The sequence below is a fragment of the Zosterops lateralis genome (assembly GCF_965231275.1).
Source record: "Zosterops lateralis genome assembly, chromosome: 2".
NCBI classification, from domain to species: Eukaryota; Metazoa; Chordata; class Aves; order Passeriformes; family Zosteropidae; genus Zosterops; species Zosterops lateralis.
Window position 1 is genome coordinate 97,610,829 of NC_139763.1, and position 18,996 is coordinate 97,629,824.

At 37.9% G+C, this 18,996-nt stretch overlaps 1 protein-coding gene across 1 annotated transcript in view; it reads left to right on the forward strand.

The window, feature by feature from the left end:
• LOC310906213 (uncharacterized protein) overlaps positions 1–18,996 on the forward strand; it is a gene marked incomplete at its 3' end in the record, with an annotated part of 231,093 nt that overhangs the window by 79,698 nt on the left and 132,399 nt on the right. The window contains exons 2-6 of the mRNA XM_083855273.1: positions 1,575–1,656; positions 6,786–6,945; positions 8,001–8,154; positions 8,612–8,808; positions 14,872–15,026. Of these exons, the coding sequence (XP_083711399.1) occupies positions 15,003–15,026 (24 nt within the window). The 5' untranslated portion in view covers positions 1,575–1,656; positions 6,786–6,945; positions 8,001–8,154; positions 8,612–8,808; positions 14,872–15,002. The remainder of the gene's footprint in view (positions 1–1,574; positions 1,657–6,785; positions 6,946–8,000; positions 8,155–8,611; positions 8,809–14,871; positions 15,027–18,996) is intronic.

Here is an 18,996-nt window from a genome sequence, read left to right on the forward strand (position 1 = left end):
GGAGCACAGAAATCTTATGGATTCTGCCTTAGCCTATATGTCCTGCTATGACTCCTGAATACCATCTTCCCAAAATCAATTTCACTTTATTCATGCTATAACAAATTTGTTGTATCCTTCTGCAAGGAAAACTGGATTAAAAGGAGTCTACTCAGAAAGTATTAAAGAAAAGTTCATAATAGAGTATGTGTAACTATAAGGAGATGTACTGTATAACACTCTGTGTGTGTGCCTGTGTTAAGCAAACTACATGCAGAATTTATGACACAGCTTCCTTTATCCCTATTAACATTTCTAGAGTACTCCTCACAGTGAGGAGTATGCTACACTTAAAACCGTAGGTTGCTTAAAAAAAGTTTCAGTAAACATGGTGGTGACAGCCCTTAGATGCAATGCCAGCATTGGTTGTGTTGATGCTGATCTCACTGGTGTGAAAACACCACATTTAAGGTCTTTTTGCACACAGCAGCCAAACTGAGACTGTGAATTAAAGCACTCCCTCAGTGCCAGATGCCCACACTGGCCCTGTCTTGTACAGCTGGATCAGCTGGTCCTCACCTGGGCTTCTGCCTTTCCATGCTGACCACCAGCTGCACAACTCATGCCAGCACCTGTGTAACAGTTTTTTGGAAATGTCCTGCAGTTTCCTTGCACAGCCAAATGGAACACTGCAGAACTACTGGAGTGGGATGCCTATACCATGCCTCTAGAAAGACACAGAAATATATAACTATCCCCACAAAGTCCTCAGGTGGCCTTGAGCAGTATATTAAGTGTATTAAGGCATGAGCCTTTGACTCAACCTGTGAAGAATTCTTGCTGCCCCTTTGGAGACATAGCCTTATCTGGTCTGTCCATGTTAGTAAAGAAGAGCAGTTTCTTATCCAGGAAAGATACAGAAAGGCTCATATGCTCATATTTGTGCCTTACATCTTTTAGGGGAAAAATTCCAGTCTTTCAGGTGCCACTTTCAGTGTTCCCATGCAAAATAGAATTTATTTGGCATGTAATTGCAAATGAAGGATGAGAATGTAAAAGAAAGTTTAGGACAAATATAAATGTAGTGTGTTCAGATAAAAAACCAGATATATTGTAAACGGATATATAAAAGATAAATGTGAGTCAAATTTAAAATGAAAAATCTTGCATCACAGACCTCTTTTCTGTGGTCTAGTTCCTGGGCTGTCAGTCCTTCCTTAAGTTCAGAATCAGCACAGGGTGTTGCTTTGGTGTAGGGGCGTTTAAACCTGATAGTGCTGGTATGCCTGAGTTCCTGTGCCCCCTCCCCTGGGCTGTTCCTCTGTCCTTTTTGCCCTCTTGTGCCTTTATACTCCACTAAGTATAATATACTCCACTAAGGCCACTGCAAACTTCTACTACTGCTTCTGGTATTCATACATGAGTACCTTAGAGAGCAGTTTTGGGAGGGTGTCATGGGCCATTAGCCAAGGTTTGTGTGAGTGACTGTGGTGGTTAGGATGCCTTATGTTTCAGGCACTGCATGGAAATACCTGAAAGGAGACTGACATTGCTAAGAAGTTACTCAGTACTGACCTCCTACCTTCTCTTCACAGCTGAGCATCCCAGACTATTCATTGCATGTCATCAGTCAGCTGTAAAAGTCTACCTGCTCCCAGCTCCATATCTCCAAGCAAGGTAAAAAATATGCTCTGTTTCCTCCTTTTCCCAAGTTTGTCCAGGCAGGCTGCTAAGACCTGACAGAATGTCTTGTGAATGCAAATAAGTTTTTAGCATACTTTCTCAGTTTTTCTGTAAATGCCAGAAAAGTTTTGTGATCACCATTGCATACCTAGTGAGGTCAAAATTCTACCCAGAGTTTTGTGTGTTCTTTTGGTGGCAAAAATATTTTGCAATCCTCCACATGAAAAGGAATTTGATCTTACATTTATTTCACTGAGCTTTAAAAAATAATTTTTGGTAAAGCCAAAATAAAATAGTGTACTCTTTGCTGTAATTATTCTGAATAGAATCTGTTTCATTCTTCTAACAACCAAGCTATCCCCAACAACAACAACAACAACAACACCTCAAAAACCAAACAAACTAACAAAATTAATTTTTCTACCTGAAACTTCCACCACTTGGAGTAGTGGTTATGGTCCTTTTTATTCTCTTAATATTCTCTCTTAGATGGGGAGCAGAAAGGAGCATGCACCTCTTTCCTCCTGCTCTTTCCCCAGGCACTGCTGCATCCGTTTGTGCTTTCTGGGATGCATGGAATGGACCAAGGGTCAGGCCCACAGGAGTAGAGCGGCCTCATATGGAAAATTCAGTTTCCTTTGCATGGTTTTCAGACTCTTGGATTTGAGGAAACAAATTTTGGAGTCTCCATTTTGGGACAAAATCAGAGGTTGAAACATTGCAATCTTCTTTTGCATAGAGATTTTAAATCACTACTATTTATACAAGTGTGTTTGCATGCTAATAAATACTGAAGGAGTTTGCAAGGGGATTGGGAAAAAGCTTTGAGGATCATAGACACAAACTTGATTGACATGATTAATGGGCTATTTTTTGTAACAGAATGGAAGGTGAAAAACCATAAAACAATGATTACAAATGCTGTGTGTATTGTACTGGATACCTTAAAAGTATTGTAGCCCAGAATTAAGATCAGAATTGTCTTGGAAAAAGTATTGAAGTGAATCTGACAGCTTGATTAATGCATTTGAAGTGTTTGAAGAGGAGCAGAATGCTGGAAGACAGACTTTGAGAAAAAATAGAAGCAAGCTGGGTACACCAGGACAAAACCCCATTTGAATTACACACTACATAGGGTGTATTACCTATACATTTTGAAATAAGGACTTCTATAGAGAAAAAAATAAAGGTATACTCAATGCAGTGGACATTTTCTGTGTAGATTACAGTCTTATATAAACCCTGATTCTCTTAAGTGTTTTAAATATGTGTTTAAGTTTTGACATGTTTAAGTCTTTTTGAGATTTCTGGAGCTTCATAATGATTAGATTGAAGGAAACACTTAACAACTTTCTAAAAGGGAGGGAAAGACTTTAAAAATAATTACTTTTGAAGAAGTAGGGTAGGAAACAAAATGTTAAAGATTACCAAATAAGGATATATAAAAAGAATGTATTACTTATATTGAGCTCCTGTGTGTTATTCTTTCCATGTTTTGATAAATTACATTGTGTGTTGTTTTACTGAAGAAAAAAACAGAAATCATTTCCTAAATAGAGCAGGAGGTATTTTGTTCACATTTTTCTGTGGATTTGCTTATCTACCTGCCCTCCAGCTAGGGAAATACCAGTATAAGTAGGCAACTACTGCCTTTACCTAATGTTCTTTTTAAAATTATTTTATATTTTGCATGAGAATGCTCTTAGATAATGCTAGAGAAACAATTGGTTGCTTTGTGTGATTACATGGGCGTTTAAGATTATTTGGATGTTGACAGTTTACTTGCCCCTGTAAATGAAGAACTACACTTTTTATAGTTTGGAGATCCATTGTGTATTTTTGTGTCTGTGTTCCTATAAAAGAATAGAGATCCAGGAACAGGTCTGTGATCTTCAGTGGTGGCTGAGCTTCTGGAATATCTTGATGTGCCCTGGAACCAGTAATCAGAACTGGCTGTGCTAATCAAATAGTAACTCCTTAAAAGTCATTTGGGCAAGGGCAATATTGCCTTTCAGCTTTACACATACCTTAAATTCTTAATTAGTCTTCTTAACCCTATGAAAGATTAGAAATTGGACCATATCCAAAGGATGATTTTTTTTAAAGCCTCTCCCCAAAAGTTATTCAAAATCCATGAATTATTTGAATATTCTTTTGGTCTATGCTGATTTGGGGTTTTTGTCCTCTTTATTTGGAATCAAGAGAAAGTGAACCTTCAGTGCTAAAAAATATGTATTGTAACAAAGACAAATTTTTTGTGGGGTTCTGCTTGAAATGAAATTGAAAACTATCCCTTCCTGAATAGATTTGTCTACAAGGAGATGTACGGTGAAACTTTAGAGCTCATAAATCTAAAATTAAAGTTAAAAAAACAAAACAGATTAAAAAAAAAAAAAAAATCATTATTTACCCAGCTGGTCTCTGGAACTTACTGGTATTCTATTTCCGTGGGTGAAAGGTAGGGCAGGTTTTCAAAAAAAGAAAAAAAAAAATGGAAATGGTGTGTGGTTCACTTACATAAAAAACCCCAAAGAAACACACACACACAAAAAGAAACCCAAAAAACTAAACAAAAACCCAACAACAACAAAAAATCCCAAAACACAGGAATATGCATTACTGCAATTTTAGGAATGGTAATTAAAAGAAAATTCTGCAAATTTGGGTGAGGCGTAAACTCTCATGCTTTAAAAAAAACCCTACAACACACACAGACCCAGCCCCAACAAAAAAATCCAAACAACCCAAACTTAATTCAACCTTCTTCTTGGGGACAGGAACAGTTCTCCCATCTAGAGAAAACAAATGTCTTCCTTTCCATACTGTGTTACTTGCAGGACTTCAAATGCTATGTAGTAAAAGAAGATAAGTAAAAATTTTAAAATTTAGTTTTTTGAAAAAAACTTAACAAAAATACCTAAAATTAAAAAAAATAAATAAACAAGAATGATTATAGATCAATTAATTCCATGTTTATAAATTATATATAATCTATATATATATATATATATATATATAAAAATTATATATAATCTATAATCTACTGTGTGTCTATCACTTTCCATTTATTCAAGAATGCAACCTATACTTCTGAGCCCAGGTTAGTGTTTGGAGTAAGCTCCATTCAAAAAAATGGGCTTCGTTTCTGAACTATAATTGGATTTGCATTTTTGATCAGGACTTTGATTAGGACTTTAAAAGAATCTGTTGATCTACAAGATCTGATTGACAAGGTTGCAACATAATTAGTTTCCTTATCATTGATATAGAAAAAAGGACCTTTTTCCTACTATAATTTGGAAAGTGGGAAAAAATTGTTGTCACATGAGGAGACATTATTTCTGTTAACTATTTTTCTCAAGTTGGACCAAATGAGGAAATTTTCTTCATTTTTCTTCTTCAATTTTTCTTCTAAATTCTGTTCTTCTGAGAGGAATGGTTCTGCGAGTCACCAAATTTGTGTCTTAATTACGTTACCATTTGTCTCACTTGTAAATGATGCCATTGACTGGTTATCTTCTAGCTCTGCCTCCAGTTTGGTACAAGACAGTCTTTTCTAATGGTATAAAAATATACTTTTGTGTTACATTTGTTGGAGCTGAACACTCAAAAAAAAAAAAAAAAAAAGGTTTAGAATGTTTTTTTTATCGCTAGAATGATCATGACTACAGTTGAAATCATCAAATGAATCCCCTCGTCCCAAAAGCACAAAGGACAGGCTGATGTTGGGAGCAGCTGCTGGAGGGTTTGTACTGCCTGAATTTTGTTCTCAGCTCAGTGACTTTGTGGAAAGTCACTGAACCACTCTCTGTCAGCCTTTAGTGATTTTTGTGGTGGCTGTCGAGTTACGTACCCGGATGCCAGGGGTGTGGTGCTGCTTAATTAATAAGTTGGTAACGTGCTTTGAGATCCACTGGTCTGACCTTTCAGCCTGTGTTCTCGAAGCACTTGTCCCGCTCTTTATCTATGTCCAAACTGATTAGAGCTGTCTCCTCTTGCTTTCTCCTAACCGTGTCATCTCAGGCCTGTGTGCTGTGCTTCTGCTGACTTTTCTGTTTGTCCACCTTTTCTGTCCACTTTGTTCCTCTGCTGCTTTTGCTTTCCCTGCTGCATTAAGCACAGATATCTTTATTGTCACCTGAATAACTATTGAGAGGCACTGATATTTAGATTTACTTCTGTATGGTGAAATAAACCCCAGCTCTCTGTTCTGAGAATGTACAGCCTTGAGCATATTTCTTCTTACAATTTATTTTTTTAGTCATGCTACCCCTTCATACTTGGGAAGAATTTTTCCGTGCACTGCCCAGCTCATCCCTGCCTTACACCCTTTTCATCTTCTCCTGGAGTTGTTCTGTCACCAGCTCTAGAACTCACCACAGACTTATAAACATAGCAATTGTTGCACTGATGTCTGAATTGTGACTATGCTGAAGGATGTAGCAGTAACATGTTCAACCTGTTATAAATTTTAGCCCTTAAATCTTCACTAAAAAACTGAGCCTGGTTAGGATCTTGAACTTGCCTGTCAGATTGTTTTGATAGGTGCAGCTGGTAATGCAATAGAGCAATCTCACCTCCTCAGATAGCTTCTCATCTGCTTATCTACTTACTAGCATTATGTGAACATGTTTTTTTTGTTACTTAAAGAATTCCTTCAACTCCATCAAATTGTACCATAAGGTAAAATCATCTTCAATTCCCTACGTGGAATCTGGATTTTTCTGTTAGCAAGCAAGTTAAGTAAAAAAGAAAGAAGTAGTTTCCAATATTTGTTACGTATTTCTTGTGTTTGAATCTATATATTTGTGTATGAGCTCTTACAAAAATATACTTGGAGAAAGGAATCTTTTGAAGATTTACTTTCAAATTTGCAGTAAATAAAATGTTTTTGAAATATAGAAATTATATAGAAATTATAGAATTAGAAATTATATAGAAAGTTCATATTTTTATGCGGAACAGCCCATATCAAATCATACTGCCTGTGATGCTACAGCTTTTATATCTGGCAATATATATTTTTATCAAGGCAAAGCCTTGTTTGCACTGCAAGAAACTCAGGGCAAAATTATTTGGTCTGTACATTTACCTGTTTTAAATACTAATTCTTGCTTTTCCAGCAAACTGTTTCCACCCATATGGTGCAGCAATGTAACTCTCCTAGAAAGTCTTCATCCAAGACTGCAAGAAATTGCATCACAGGGTGATAGACACCTTCAAAAGGACATTCACATGTAATGAGAATAAGGAAAGACAGCGAAACCAATCATCTAGACAAAGGTGAGAAGATGAATTAGAAAATATCCAGTAGGATGGTGAAGCCCAGCTGACAGAATACAAGGACTAAAAGTATCTATAGATGATTAGCAGTTCTGAGGAATATTGTGAAGATCAGGTGGGGTTCATATGGAAGTAGAAAGCTTTCTTCATGGAGGTCTTTAATATTTGAATTTAAAAAAAGAGGTCTTAGAGCTTGACACAGTTTTCAGATAATTTGCAGAGTCTCACTGGTACTTTGACCTCACTTTATTGGGATGAATGTACACAGGGGGTTATAGTTCTCTTTGCTGACAGAGCAAAGCAGGCTCATGCCTGAAGGTCTAAAGAGTTTTGTGCTATAACCACAAATCTGCATTGCTGCTGTTGCCATCCTGTGCAACAATATGAAAGATAACAAGTGAAATGGTTCATATTAAGTGACAGAAATAGATTGCAAAACAGATAATTCAGTTTGTAGAGAACTAGCCTGAACTACAGACTAGAAGAAATAAGACTTGAGATAAAGAGCACAAGACAGAGTTGACTGGTCAGTAAATTAGAGACTGAAGTTAATCCAGCAGAAATTATTATTCAGAATGTATTGAATTCAATGAAATGAAACCCAATGTTAATACAAATAGTTGCTTGAACAGTGGAAAAGAAAAAGCAGACCTGATTTACAGTATATGAACCTAAATGTACGCCTAGAAATTTTAGGGAAAAAAGAGGAAGGTTAAACAATAAACTGGAAATGGATTTACTTAAAATGTCAAAGCCTGCATCCTCTGAGGATAACAAGTCCTAGCAAAAAAAAAAAAAAAAAAAAAAAAGAAAAAAGAAAAAAAGTTGCCTAGGTCAGTCGTAGCTGGAAAAATATTACTTTGTACAAATTTGAAAAAATGCTAAAAGAGCTGAAAAATGTTGAGCAGTATTTTAGATAAGCAAGAGTGGCCTAACTCCGAGAGAGGGTAAAGATGACATAGCAACAAAAAAGAAACAACTTAGGCTGGACTTGTTTTCAAGTGGCCAGATTGTTCTTTCTAAATAATTGTGTTGCATTCTGTTTGATTTAATAGGTAACGTGTGTTGAAGCCAGAGCTGAATGAACTATTTACAGCAAATAATTTATTTGATCAATGTCGACTTCTTTTCTGTTCATGAATTATCCACCAACAGGATTTTTCCCGGCTAATTTGTTCATTATTCAAAATTGCTCAGCAAATGCTTTGTGTGAGTGCCTTTTGGACCCTTTATTACCTCTCTTTTTCTGGAAAATTATGGTTATACATGAAGGCGTTTTACAGTGGGACTCAAAAAACCTGAATGTTCTTTTTTAGCGTTCTTTTGGCTGAGGGAAAAACCCCCCATTTTCTATTGGTTATTTGCTATATTTACTGAAAATGTGAATAGTGCAGCTTCTTTTCCTTTTTATTGATAGAATTTTAGGTCGGAAGGGACTATTAGATCATCTACTCTAATCTTTTTTATGATGCAGATATAGTAGGAATCCATCTAATTTCTCCCATACTGAGTTCAATAATTTGTGCTTAACTAAAGCAGATTGGAACTTTATTTTAAACCTCTTTCAGACAAATGGCTAAGTAGTTCTTTATGAAGGGGTTATTATTCTATTTTCTTTTACAAGCTTGTGTAACAACGTGATGATCTCTATTTTTTTCTCATGCAGAATTGTTTTTATTTGCTGATTTGATGTCTGAACTTCCTGAGTTCTGAGGCAACTGATGGATGAAGTGGTTAAGCTGCTATCCATCATATTTGAAAAGTTGTGGCAGTCCATTGAAGTTTTCACTGACTGGAAATGGAGAAATGGAACCCCCATTTTTAAAAAGAGAAAAAAGAAAAACCTGGGAAACTCACAGGCAGGTCAGTCTCACCTTCCTTGTTTCCTAGCAAGATCACTGAGCCAATCCTCCTAGAAACTATGCTAAGGCTCATGGAAATTAAAGAGTTGCTTGGTGAGAGCTGTTTGGGGCTCTACTAAGGGTAAATTGCACCTGAGAAATTTGGTGGCCTTCTATGACAGGGTCTCAGCATTGGTCAGAAAGGGAAGAACAGCTGACACCACGTACCTGCAGTTCTGCAAAGCGTTTGATATGTCCCACATGACATCCTTGTCTCAAAACTGGAGAGACATGGATTGGATACTGTCCTGGTTTAGGGCAAATTTGAGAGAAAAACCCTAAAATAGGGCTCCTCTGGTGAGCAAACCCAAAGGTCCCTCCCTGCAGCTGGTCTAGGGAAAGAACTTCCTTGGAGAAATGTGGAAAAAACTATTTATTTAACAAACAAGCTGCCCACAAGCATAAAGAATGAATAATACAAAACAATAAAACCTCTCCTTCTGGAGTGAGATGGCAAATTGAGAAAGAGTCTTCTGTAAGTGTAGCTCAACTTCTTCAGTCTCTTGTCTCTCTGGAGGTCCAGGCCCCAGTAGGCTGCAGGTGTGAGCTCCCCGGTGCTCCTCTGGGATTTTCAGTCCAGACCAGGTTTAAAGAGTCCCAAGAAAAAGGAAAAATACAGTTCAGAGAACTTTTCTGTCTCAGCTAGCTAAAACTAACTAAGAGAGAAAAAAAAAAAAAAAAAAAAAAAAGAAAAGATTTCTGTCCGTCTGCTGTCTGTGCCTCAGCCAAACACACTGGAGGAGGAATGCAGAGGAGTGAAGGCTACTTTTCAAAACAAACTGGTGCTTCTTCTTTCCCTGCTTCACTCTCAGAACCAGTCTCAAAGGCACAGGACTCAATATACAGCACAACCAGAACAGATGACTGGGGATACAAGCATCATGAAGTCACCCCAGGACAGATAGCTGGACCATTTCAATGGGTAAGGAGTTGGCTGGATGGACACTGTCAATGAGTTGTGGTCAATGGCCTGATGTCCAAGCAGAGACCATTAATGAGTGGTGTGCCTCAGGGGCTGGAATCAGGTCTGGCACAGTTTAGCACCTTAGTTGGTGACATGGACAGTGGGATTGATTCCAGCTTTACCAGGTTTGCTGACCACAGCAAGCTGTGGCTGACAGGCTGGAGGGAAGGGAGACCACCCAGAGGGACTTTGGCAGGCTTCAGAGGTGGGTCTGTGCAAACCTCATGAGCTTCAACAAGGCCAAGTACAAAGTGCTGCACCTGAGTCAGGGCAACCCCAAGCATAAATTGGATGAGGAATGGATTGAGAGCAGCCCTGAGGAGAAGGCCTTGGGGGCGTTGGTGGATGAGAATTTCAGCATGATGCAGAAATGTGCTCTTGAAGCCCAGAAAGCCAAACATATCCTGGGCTGCATCAGAATAAGAGGGAGGGGATTCATACCCCCTGCCCTGCTTCAGTGAAACCCCAGGAGGAGTGATGAGTCCAGTTCTGGGGCCTCAAACATTAGAAAGGTGTGGATGCATTAGGGTGAGTCCAGAAGAGAGCCATAAGGATGACCAGAGGGCTGGAGCATCTCACCTGTGCAGAGGGTGAGTTGGGGCTGTTCAGCCTGGAGAAGAGAAGGCTCTGGAGAAATCTTATATCAGTCTTTCAGTACCTAAAGAGGGCCTACAAGAAAGATGGAGAGGGATTTTTTTTTTTTTTTTTTTTTTTTCCAAGGGCATGTACTGAAAGGGCAAGGGCGTTAAATTGAAAGAGAAGAGGTTTAGTTTAGGTATTAGGAAAAGTTTTTTTACTTTGGGTGGTGAGGTACAGAAACAGATTGTCTAGAGAAGTCATGGATACCCCATTCCTGGAAGTGTTCATGGCCAGGTCAGATGGGGCTTTGAGGAGCCTGGTCTAATGGAAGGAGGTTGAAACTAGATTATATTTAAGGTCCCTTTCAACTCAAATCATCCTATAATCCTAGAAACCCTTTTTCATCAGGGAGAATGAAAGGCTTCATGGCTATGTGAAGAGTTATTTCATAAAACTTTCTATCTGTTTGTCCAGGTATAGCTTTCTCGCAAGTGCCTTCTCACACACACAGACAAAAAAAGAAGAAAAAATAAAGATGGAGAGAGAGAAAAAATACAGACTGAATGTCTGAGCAAGTCAAACAATGACCCTTGCAAGTGCTGTCAAAGCAAATGTGTGCTTTTAGTCAAATTAATGTTTGTGAATTCTCCTTGCAGTATTTTCCCAGTGCTAGCCAAGAAAGACATTGTTAAATGTAAATTGTAGTGACAGTAATTTTTAAAAATTTTAAATATGCCTTGTTACTCAGAAGGTAGGATAAGTGCATTTGTCACATGGTATTATGATGAAAAATGCAGTGAGCTGCTGCCTTTCACTGAGTTTGGATTGGCATCCACATGCTGTATAATATAACATCAAAACATCATGCTTTTGGCAAAATATGATGGAAGCCTTGTCCACACAAAGTTGATGGAAGTGCTGTTCAGAAGTGGAAATAGCCAAACTTAAAAAAAGCTATTTACTTGGAAAAGTTGTGCCATACAATAGATCAAAATAAGGGATAAGCAGTTTTTCTCAGATCAGTAACATCTCCTGCCAAAACCCCACAGCTCTGAAGTTCAAATGGTGAGCTGTCCCCATGTTGCAGCAGCATTGTTTTACACAAGAATACCATCCTTTGAAACTTCTATGAAGCCAACTGCGTGGCCTGATGATTCCAACCATCAGAGCCCCACTCACCACTGCTGAACTGTGCTAACAGGCTGCTGGAAACTCCCTGCACCCCACTTCTGAAGCTTCCACATTTCACTTCCCTGCTGGAATGGGCTGTGGCAAGCCTGAGGGTAGTTTACCACTTCCTGCCATCATGTGCAACCTAAGTGCTTTCAGATGTGAAAATCACTGCAGGATCCTGCAATCTTATCCTTGTTAGATGCTCTTGCAACTGGCGTCATCTGACAGGTGGACAGTCAATGCATAAAGTCAGCATGTGTGAGCTTTGACAATAAATTTAACTCCCTAAGTTCCCTTTGTTTCTCTAAGATCAGAAAATAAAGCATTAGTAAGTAAGACTTTTTTTGAGAGCATGGGGTATAAATAACTTGACAAATGTCCTTCAGACATTTGGATCCATCTTGCCTATCTCTAACAATTTAAAAGATGTTGAGGCTAAACAGATGATGTGTCTCTCCTTTGCTAGTGGAGGACAATCCATCTAACTGCTTTAGGATGCACTGAGGGCTTGTCTGCTGGAGGCATCTGGCTTTCTTCACTGACTTTCAAGTGGAGCTAAATGAATAGATTAGATTACACTCCTGACTTTTTAGACTGCTAAAATGAACTGAGATGAATGTCACCCCAAATTATTTGCCTCAGAATGGCTGTGATAAAGCAGCTGCACCTGATGCATTAGCAAGTAGCCATGTTTTTTCTCTTTCAGCTGAAGAAATCATCACTTACCACGTTTTCCTAGGCAAGGAGCAAGGTCTGTGATGTACTGAAATGTCAATAAAAAGGTGCCTTTAATTCTCTAGGACTGGCCTTTTGTTGGTGTTTTTGAATACTGTGCTGAATCTTTGAGTTGTTTGGGGCATGACATTGTTCAGTGACTGAATATGGGACATCCACCTTACCTTATCTGCATCATGCTGAAATATCAATTCAGTGTATTGTGGGGAGACAAACATCCACTCCACTTGTACATGAATAGGACAAGGGATTACTCAAAGCATCGGGTTATTTCTTTCCTTTCACGATAAATCAAGTGTCTTGGCAATAAAGGCACTACCCTGCCAAAGGAAGCTAGCGGAATGATGACCCTGCATCTGGGAATTCTCTCTGTATTGCTCTGAGTAGATACACAAACAGTTCTTTATATGCTCTGTGACCTTCTATTTCTTGAGGCCTTTGTTGTTAGAAGAAATAGCATCTCTGGCAGAGTGGTAGGAAAATGCTACACCCCTTCAGGTGAAGTACCTTCAGGTGACAAGTTGTGTATGATAATTTATGGAACATAGTCCTTGTAATATTTTATGCTGCTCAAATGTTCCAGATGATTATAGTCTCTAGATCTGCAGTTAAATTATTATCCTGATCAGAAATTTAATTGCTCTCACTTGTCTTGTTCTGTATGTGCTTTTGGCAGAGTGACAGCACTTTCTATCACTGTTTCTCCATCCATTGAGTGATACAAAATATGTTTTTAAAATCAGAGGAAAAAATACTAATGGGGGCTCTGTTGCCTGACAAAATGCTTTGTTGCTCTTTTCTGATCCAATGAGAGAACAAAGTACATTTTAAATATTTAAAAATGTTCTTAGAAAAAAATGTTAATTTTGAGAGTGCAATTTTAAACCTCAGGTGAAATCAAGTCTTATTGGTGTTCATAACCCAGATGTCTTTTGATATTTTCCTTCCTTTTGCATTTCTTCACAGATTTATCTGTGCAACAAGCTCATTGAAGGCAACACAGACAACATGTTTTCCAACTTAGAAGGAGGAATTTTGCTTTACTAAGAATTTTATTTCCCATACAATAAATTGTCATAGCCAAACAGGAGTAAAAATTAACACTAGACAATTATGATCTAAGCTTGCTGAATCAGAGAAAAAAACACCTCCACCAAAAGAACAATATCCAAATTAAACAGAGAAACCAAAATGTTTGAACTCTTATTATCACCAGGTTTTGGAACTGCTGTGAAATTTAGATTTACTCTTTCAGTAAGTTAGAAACTGCTTGAAGTGGTAAGATTACATGTATGAAAACTTCTGCTCATTGTGTTGGAATGATGCTGATGTTAATTTATGGTTTGAAAAGCCTGTGTAGTTTTGCTTCTGAGGCAGATGAACCATATGTTTTGCAATAAATACTTTTAATTCAAGTAGTGAGAATGATTGTAACTGTTTGGTTTTGTTGCTGTTATTTACACCAACATATGACAGAAAGAAGTGAAAGGAAGACAGAATATATTGTAGAGTCTATTAAAAAAACAATAGCATGGAATGCTGAGAGGAATTTTCAGACATGAGGGCCTTAAAACAGCAGGCTGAACTGATTATTTTAAGTATAGGTGAAGTAAAGCTATGAAGAAAGATATATTTAAAAATATCTATAATAAGTATTATTATATCTAATATATAGGAGTATTTTCAGCTATACATATTGCTCCATGGGTTTAAAGGAGCTAGTTATCACTCTCTTGCAATAAGAGTTTTAAAAGTAAGCTTTCAAATGTGGATTTCCAAATACCATTTTTTCTGCATAGCAGGGGAAAGAACTAAGCTGCAAGTCCAAATGTAGAAATATTCTTGCTGCCTCCTTTCAAAACTTTGTAGAATATTTTTCCTTCAGCAAACTAATACTTTGATTGCCTTTAAACCATGCAGAGTCACCCCAGCTTACCTAGCTTTGAATGAGCTGGATCCAGTAATAGAAATGCTGCTGTGTCAGCTCAGTGTCCTGACTGGGAACAAATCCTCTGCCTTTTTTGCAGAGCTGGTTAACCCCACGCTCCCCGAGCTGTACCATGCCTGGCAGCCAGCCTGAGGGTCTCAAAGCAAGCTGGGCACATCTGCTGTGTTAGATTGTACAGAATCTTGAAATAACAGTTCTGCTACAGATCACAAGTTAAGTGTTAGAAATATTTGCGTAAAAGAAGTCTTTTAAATTTTTCTTTAAAAAAGTTGCTATCCACAAGTGGGATTTTTTCCTCATAATCATCTCGATGACACTAGTGCTGCCAGAGACAAACTTGTTTATATTTAAAATTAATATAAGTCACACAAGATAAAGATGTCACACAACTTGGAAGACACTAAGGTTCCCAGATACCTTAATTTTCTGGGGCAGTGTTTGACCCTGGAATATTTTTTTCTGTAATGTGTTTTAACATGAATTCATTCTGATTCAATTAAAATATTTCTAACCTGGTGGCAGCTTTTTACCACTGCTTACAATTTGCCCAGATATGGTAATTTCTTCTGTTTTCACAAATTCAGTGATCCTGTCTTCCTTAACAGATTTTCCTTTTTTTTTCCTAGGAAAGCAATAACTGGCATAGAAATTGACTTGGATTTTGTTCTCTGCAGTACAGCCCATACTATAGTGACCAGACCAGTCCAGATGCTCTTGCCTTCACCTGCATTTTGGAATTGCTTTCTGCCACTTTCTGATGCCTAAATTGGCTTTTCACAAGGTATTGCTTCTCCTTTGTGCTAGAGAGACCTGTTGCTGTCAGTGTGAATTTTCTCCAGTACCTGTTGGTATTTCTGGGCTCAGTCTTCTGACTTCAGTTTTAAATTCTCTGTGCACTTTTTTTTTTTTTTTTTTTTTTTTTTTTTTTTTTTTTTTTTTTGTGTAGAATCTTCTTTCATGTCTGTTCACACTCTGCTTGTGTACTCTCTTCTGCCTAACATTGTCTTCTTCTTAGATTTACTTTAAATTTTCCATTCTTTCTTCCTTTTTTCAAAGCTCTTTTCCACAATGATAATGTGAATGGATAGATGATGTCACTTGGTGCACATTCTTTCTAATCCCTTCCCTGACTGCACAACACAGAGCTTTTGCATGGCTTTCTAAGTTTTATTTTCTTAAGCTAGGTTTTCCTGATGAACACTGGAATGTTAGTATGAATACTGGAAAAGTCTTCCTATCAATGGGGACTTCAATCAGGGCTTAACTCATATACTTGATTCATATATTTTCTTTATAAACTCTTAAGATGGAGTTAAGTTCCTGCCTGATGAAGCCCTCCTATTGAATTTGGAATTTTCAGGGATTTTGATTGAAAGCCTAATTTGGAGAAGCAGAAGAAAGATTGCAATGACTGCTTTGGTGTCCTTTTTTGCTCATTCTTGGAACAGAAGCTTAGACTCTTGATTGCATGAAGTAAAGTTCTGTTTCATAGAAGTCTGTTCTAAAAAATAAATATATTTAGTCACAGGAGTCCTGTAGCTGGACAAATTCAGAATTTCAGTTTCAACTTTGGAAAAGCACAGTAACATTGGCAACTGTGACGGAATTCTATGGTCTTCCAACCATTAGGCTAGCCTTGCACTATTGTGTTAATAAAGGTAAGATATAGTTATATCTGTGTATGTTTATCTAGGCTGTAATTGAGTGCAGAATGTCATTGTGGATGGGATGATGGACACCTAACCAAGATGACAATGTCAACAGTAGTGGTTAAATGAGTCAGTGATATTTTCATTGTGGAGTATGTTAGTGTAGGTATATCTCATGGTTAGTGGATTCCACCTCTTGTCTTTAACTAGCCCTTTTCTCCAACTAAATTAAAACTCCAGCAGGGAAAGCTGCAATCATAGCTGTGTAACTATGAAGTCGATTAACCCAAAGTGCTGATTGCATTTTATCTTTAGTATTTAGGCCTGCAGTTTTCAGAGTGGAAGTGAGGGGGGAAGGTTCAAGAATCTACGCTCTCTTCACTAGTTTGCTGTGTCATGCAGACACTTAATTGAGAGGGTAATGTGTCTTATTGTTATTGCCCTGCTTTAATTCCTTTAATTTGCACCATCACTCTGTGCTTCTTTGTCTTCACTGACCTGTCAATTTGGACAGTAAGCTACTTAGGAACAATCAGTACCTCACTGACTGTGTGTGCAGACTTTAGAGCTGTGAAAAGTCATTTGGAACTCAAAACTGATATAATTCTCAGTTAACTTTAGAAACCTCAGAAATGCTGCATATTCCCTAGATTCATCTGTAGGCATGGAAAGAATGAGGGATCTCCACCATACAAATTCTTGGATGTCTTTGCTATTAGAAATCCTGATGACAGAAACCCATGAGGCTTGAAAAATAATTATGTTTGATTAAAAAAAAATACATATGAACATATAATATATATAATAGATAAATATAATAGTCCTGTGGACCATAGAAAGAATATGGGCTGTCCAATGAAGAACACTTCACACAACATGAAAATATAGGGGGAGATGTTGATAAGGAGGAGACAAGAACAACAGAGGGAAGGAGAAGTGTGGATGTTCAAAGAAGAGCTTTGAGTTTAATGTCTTGCCCCTTCTCCCATTGGGGGAATAGGAATAGCTTCATTTTTTCTCAGTTGTCCTCCAGGGAAATTTGTAACCTTGGCTCTGTACTGCAGATGAGAACTCTTTAACTTCCCTTGGCGGTCGGTTCATTTGCCTAACTCTTCTTACTCTGTGAAACTTCATGCAGTAACTGTATTTGACCTAAATTTCCCTTGATGCTGCTTAAGTTCATTACTTCCTCTTCTGTCCTCATTAATTAAGGGGAATAATTGATTCCTGTTCTTTTTATAACATCACTTTATGTACTTGAAGATAGCTCTCTGTCACTCTCCCCAATTTTCTCCCTGACACATAAATATGAAGACAAAAGGGAAATATTTTTCAAGCTGAGTGATGTCAAGAAAATAGGGCAACTCTTCAAGGAGAAGGGAGATAAGCCATGAGAAACAGTATTGTAATTGAGACTGGGAGGGGCCTGCAAGGCAGCCTCTTGTCTAGTCTTTTCTGGCTAAAATAGGATTCCTATGTACCCTCCTCATTGTTATGAGACACAGATCACTTGTTTTCCAACTAGTCATAGGTGCAGTTTCTTCTTTTCAGACAGATAAAAGTCTCCTTTCTTTGCTTTCTTAGATAATCTGAAGGGAGAGATGGATTGTGGGTTTTTTTTGGTGTTTTTTTTTTTTTTTTTTTGTGCATGGGTTTTTGATATAAATCAAGTTTAATCGAGTTCTTTGGATGCGAGTGTGTGTTTTTAGGGTTTCTCACTTCCAGCCTTCTGTTGAAACTGAATATAGCTCTCGATCCTTTCAAGCCTAGCAATCTGTCTATCATTTTTATTTCCTTTACATTTTCAAGGTTATCTCTGACAGAAAATTGGATAGAAACTCTGTAAAAATATAAATGAAAGCTGTGATTATCTTTTATGCATATGCAATTCTTGGAAGATAGGGAGGCCCACAGCTGTCTACCCTCATGAATTCCAAAGTGGGGCACAAATCTGATCATCACATGATTATGCAGTGATGTGGTCTAGTATCTGTCAATATTACCTAAACTGTTGCATGTTGTTTTTTAGATAGGTAGGATCAAGAGCACAGATGTACCTTGCGTATATTTTCAGCATTTCAGCAAGTGGAATAAACTCCTTCCTTCCCCCATTTCTAACTACAGGGAGTATTTAGTCTGGAGACATAAGGTTGTTTATATTGTCATTATCATAAATGGTGTGATTGTTCCAGTTACCTAGGTAGAGAAGAAATTATCATGTTATTCCAGAGTCTGATCTGGCACTGACTTCGTGTTTTATCACCTCAAAGCTATCATTAGCAGGTAATCATTTTAGGAAATTATTCTATTGCTCATTTATATAGCCTAAAAGCAGTTTTGATGATTTTCCCTAGGCTTTTTTTTAGTTATATCCTTTAGTGCTATAATATGGTAGAGGCTGTGCAGAAAATATTTCAGTGCATTTTAGTGATGGAGAGAGGCCAGTGACTTTAGGTTTTTTCCTCCAAGCAGTTCAAATACTGTTTGTATATTTCTTTTACAGCTGTGTTTCTCATCTGTATTGCTGAGCTATAGTGTATTTTAGTGCTTTGATGATAGGAGAGCCAGAATTTCATTGTCAGAGAAGTAATCTTGAGCAATAGCATAGGATACTTTCCAGATTTTGTGGGTCTCAAAGCATTTAAATAAAACGGGACAAAGCTCAGTTATTGCTCTATTGCAGAAGCTGAGGATTTACCTGTGCTGCTGTCACTTTGATGACTACAGCATATGAGGTGGGGTCAGAAGCAGGGAGGTTAAGCACTGTAAACTGCACAGCTGAAAGGCTGGTCTGGATCTAGCTGCAGACTTTACTAGATTACCTAATTTCTTGCATTAGCTGCTGATGCTACCCAGTGAGCAGACTAAAACTTGCTTGGATATGCACATATGAAATTGCCTCACAGCAGAAGCAGCAGGCTAGGCCAGTGCTTTGGGCTGATACCTGTGACTGAGATTCTGAGATGTAATGAACTACTCTGGACTAGCTGACAGCGACCAGCAGACCTGCAGGGAGATGCATTTTACACACATTCACCACAGGTGGAAGCACTCGTGCAGTGACACGTGGGACTCATATGACATGCTTTGACTCTTGGAGCT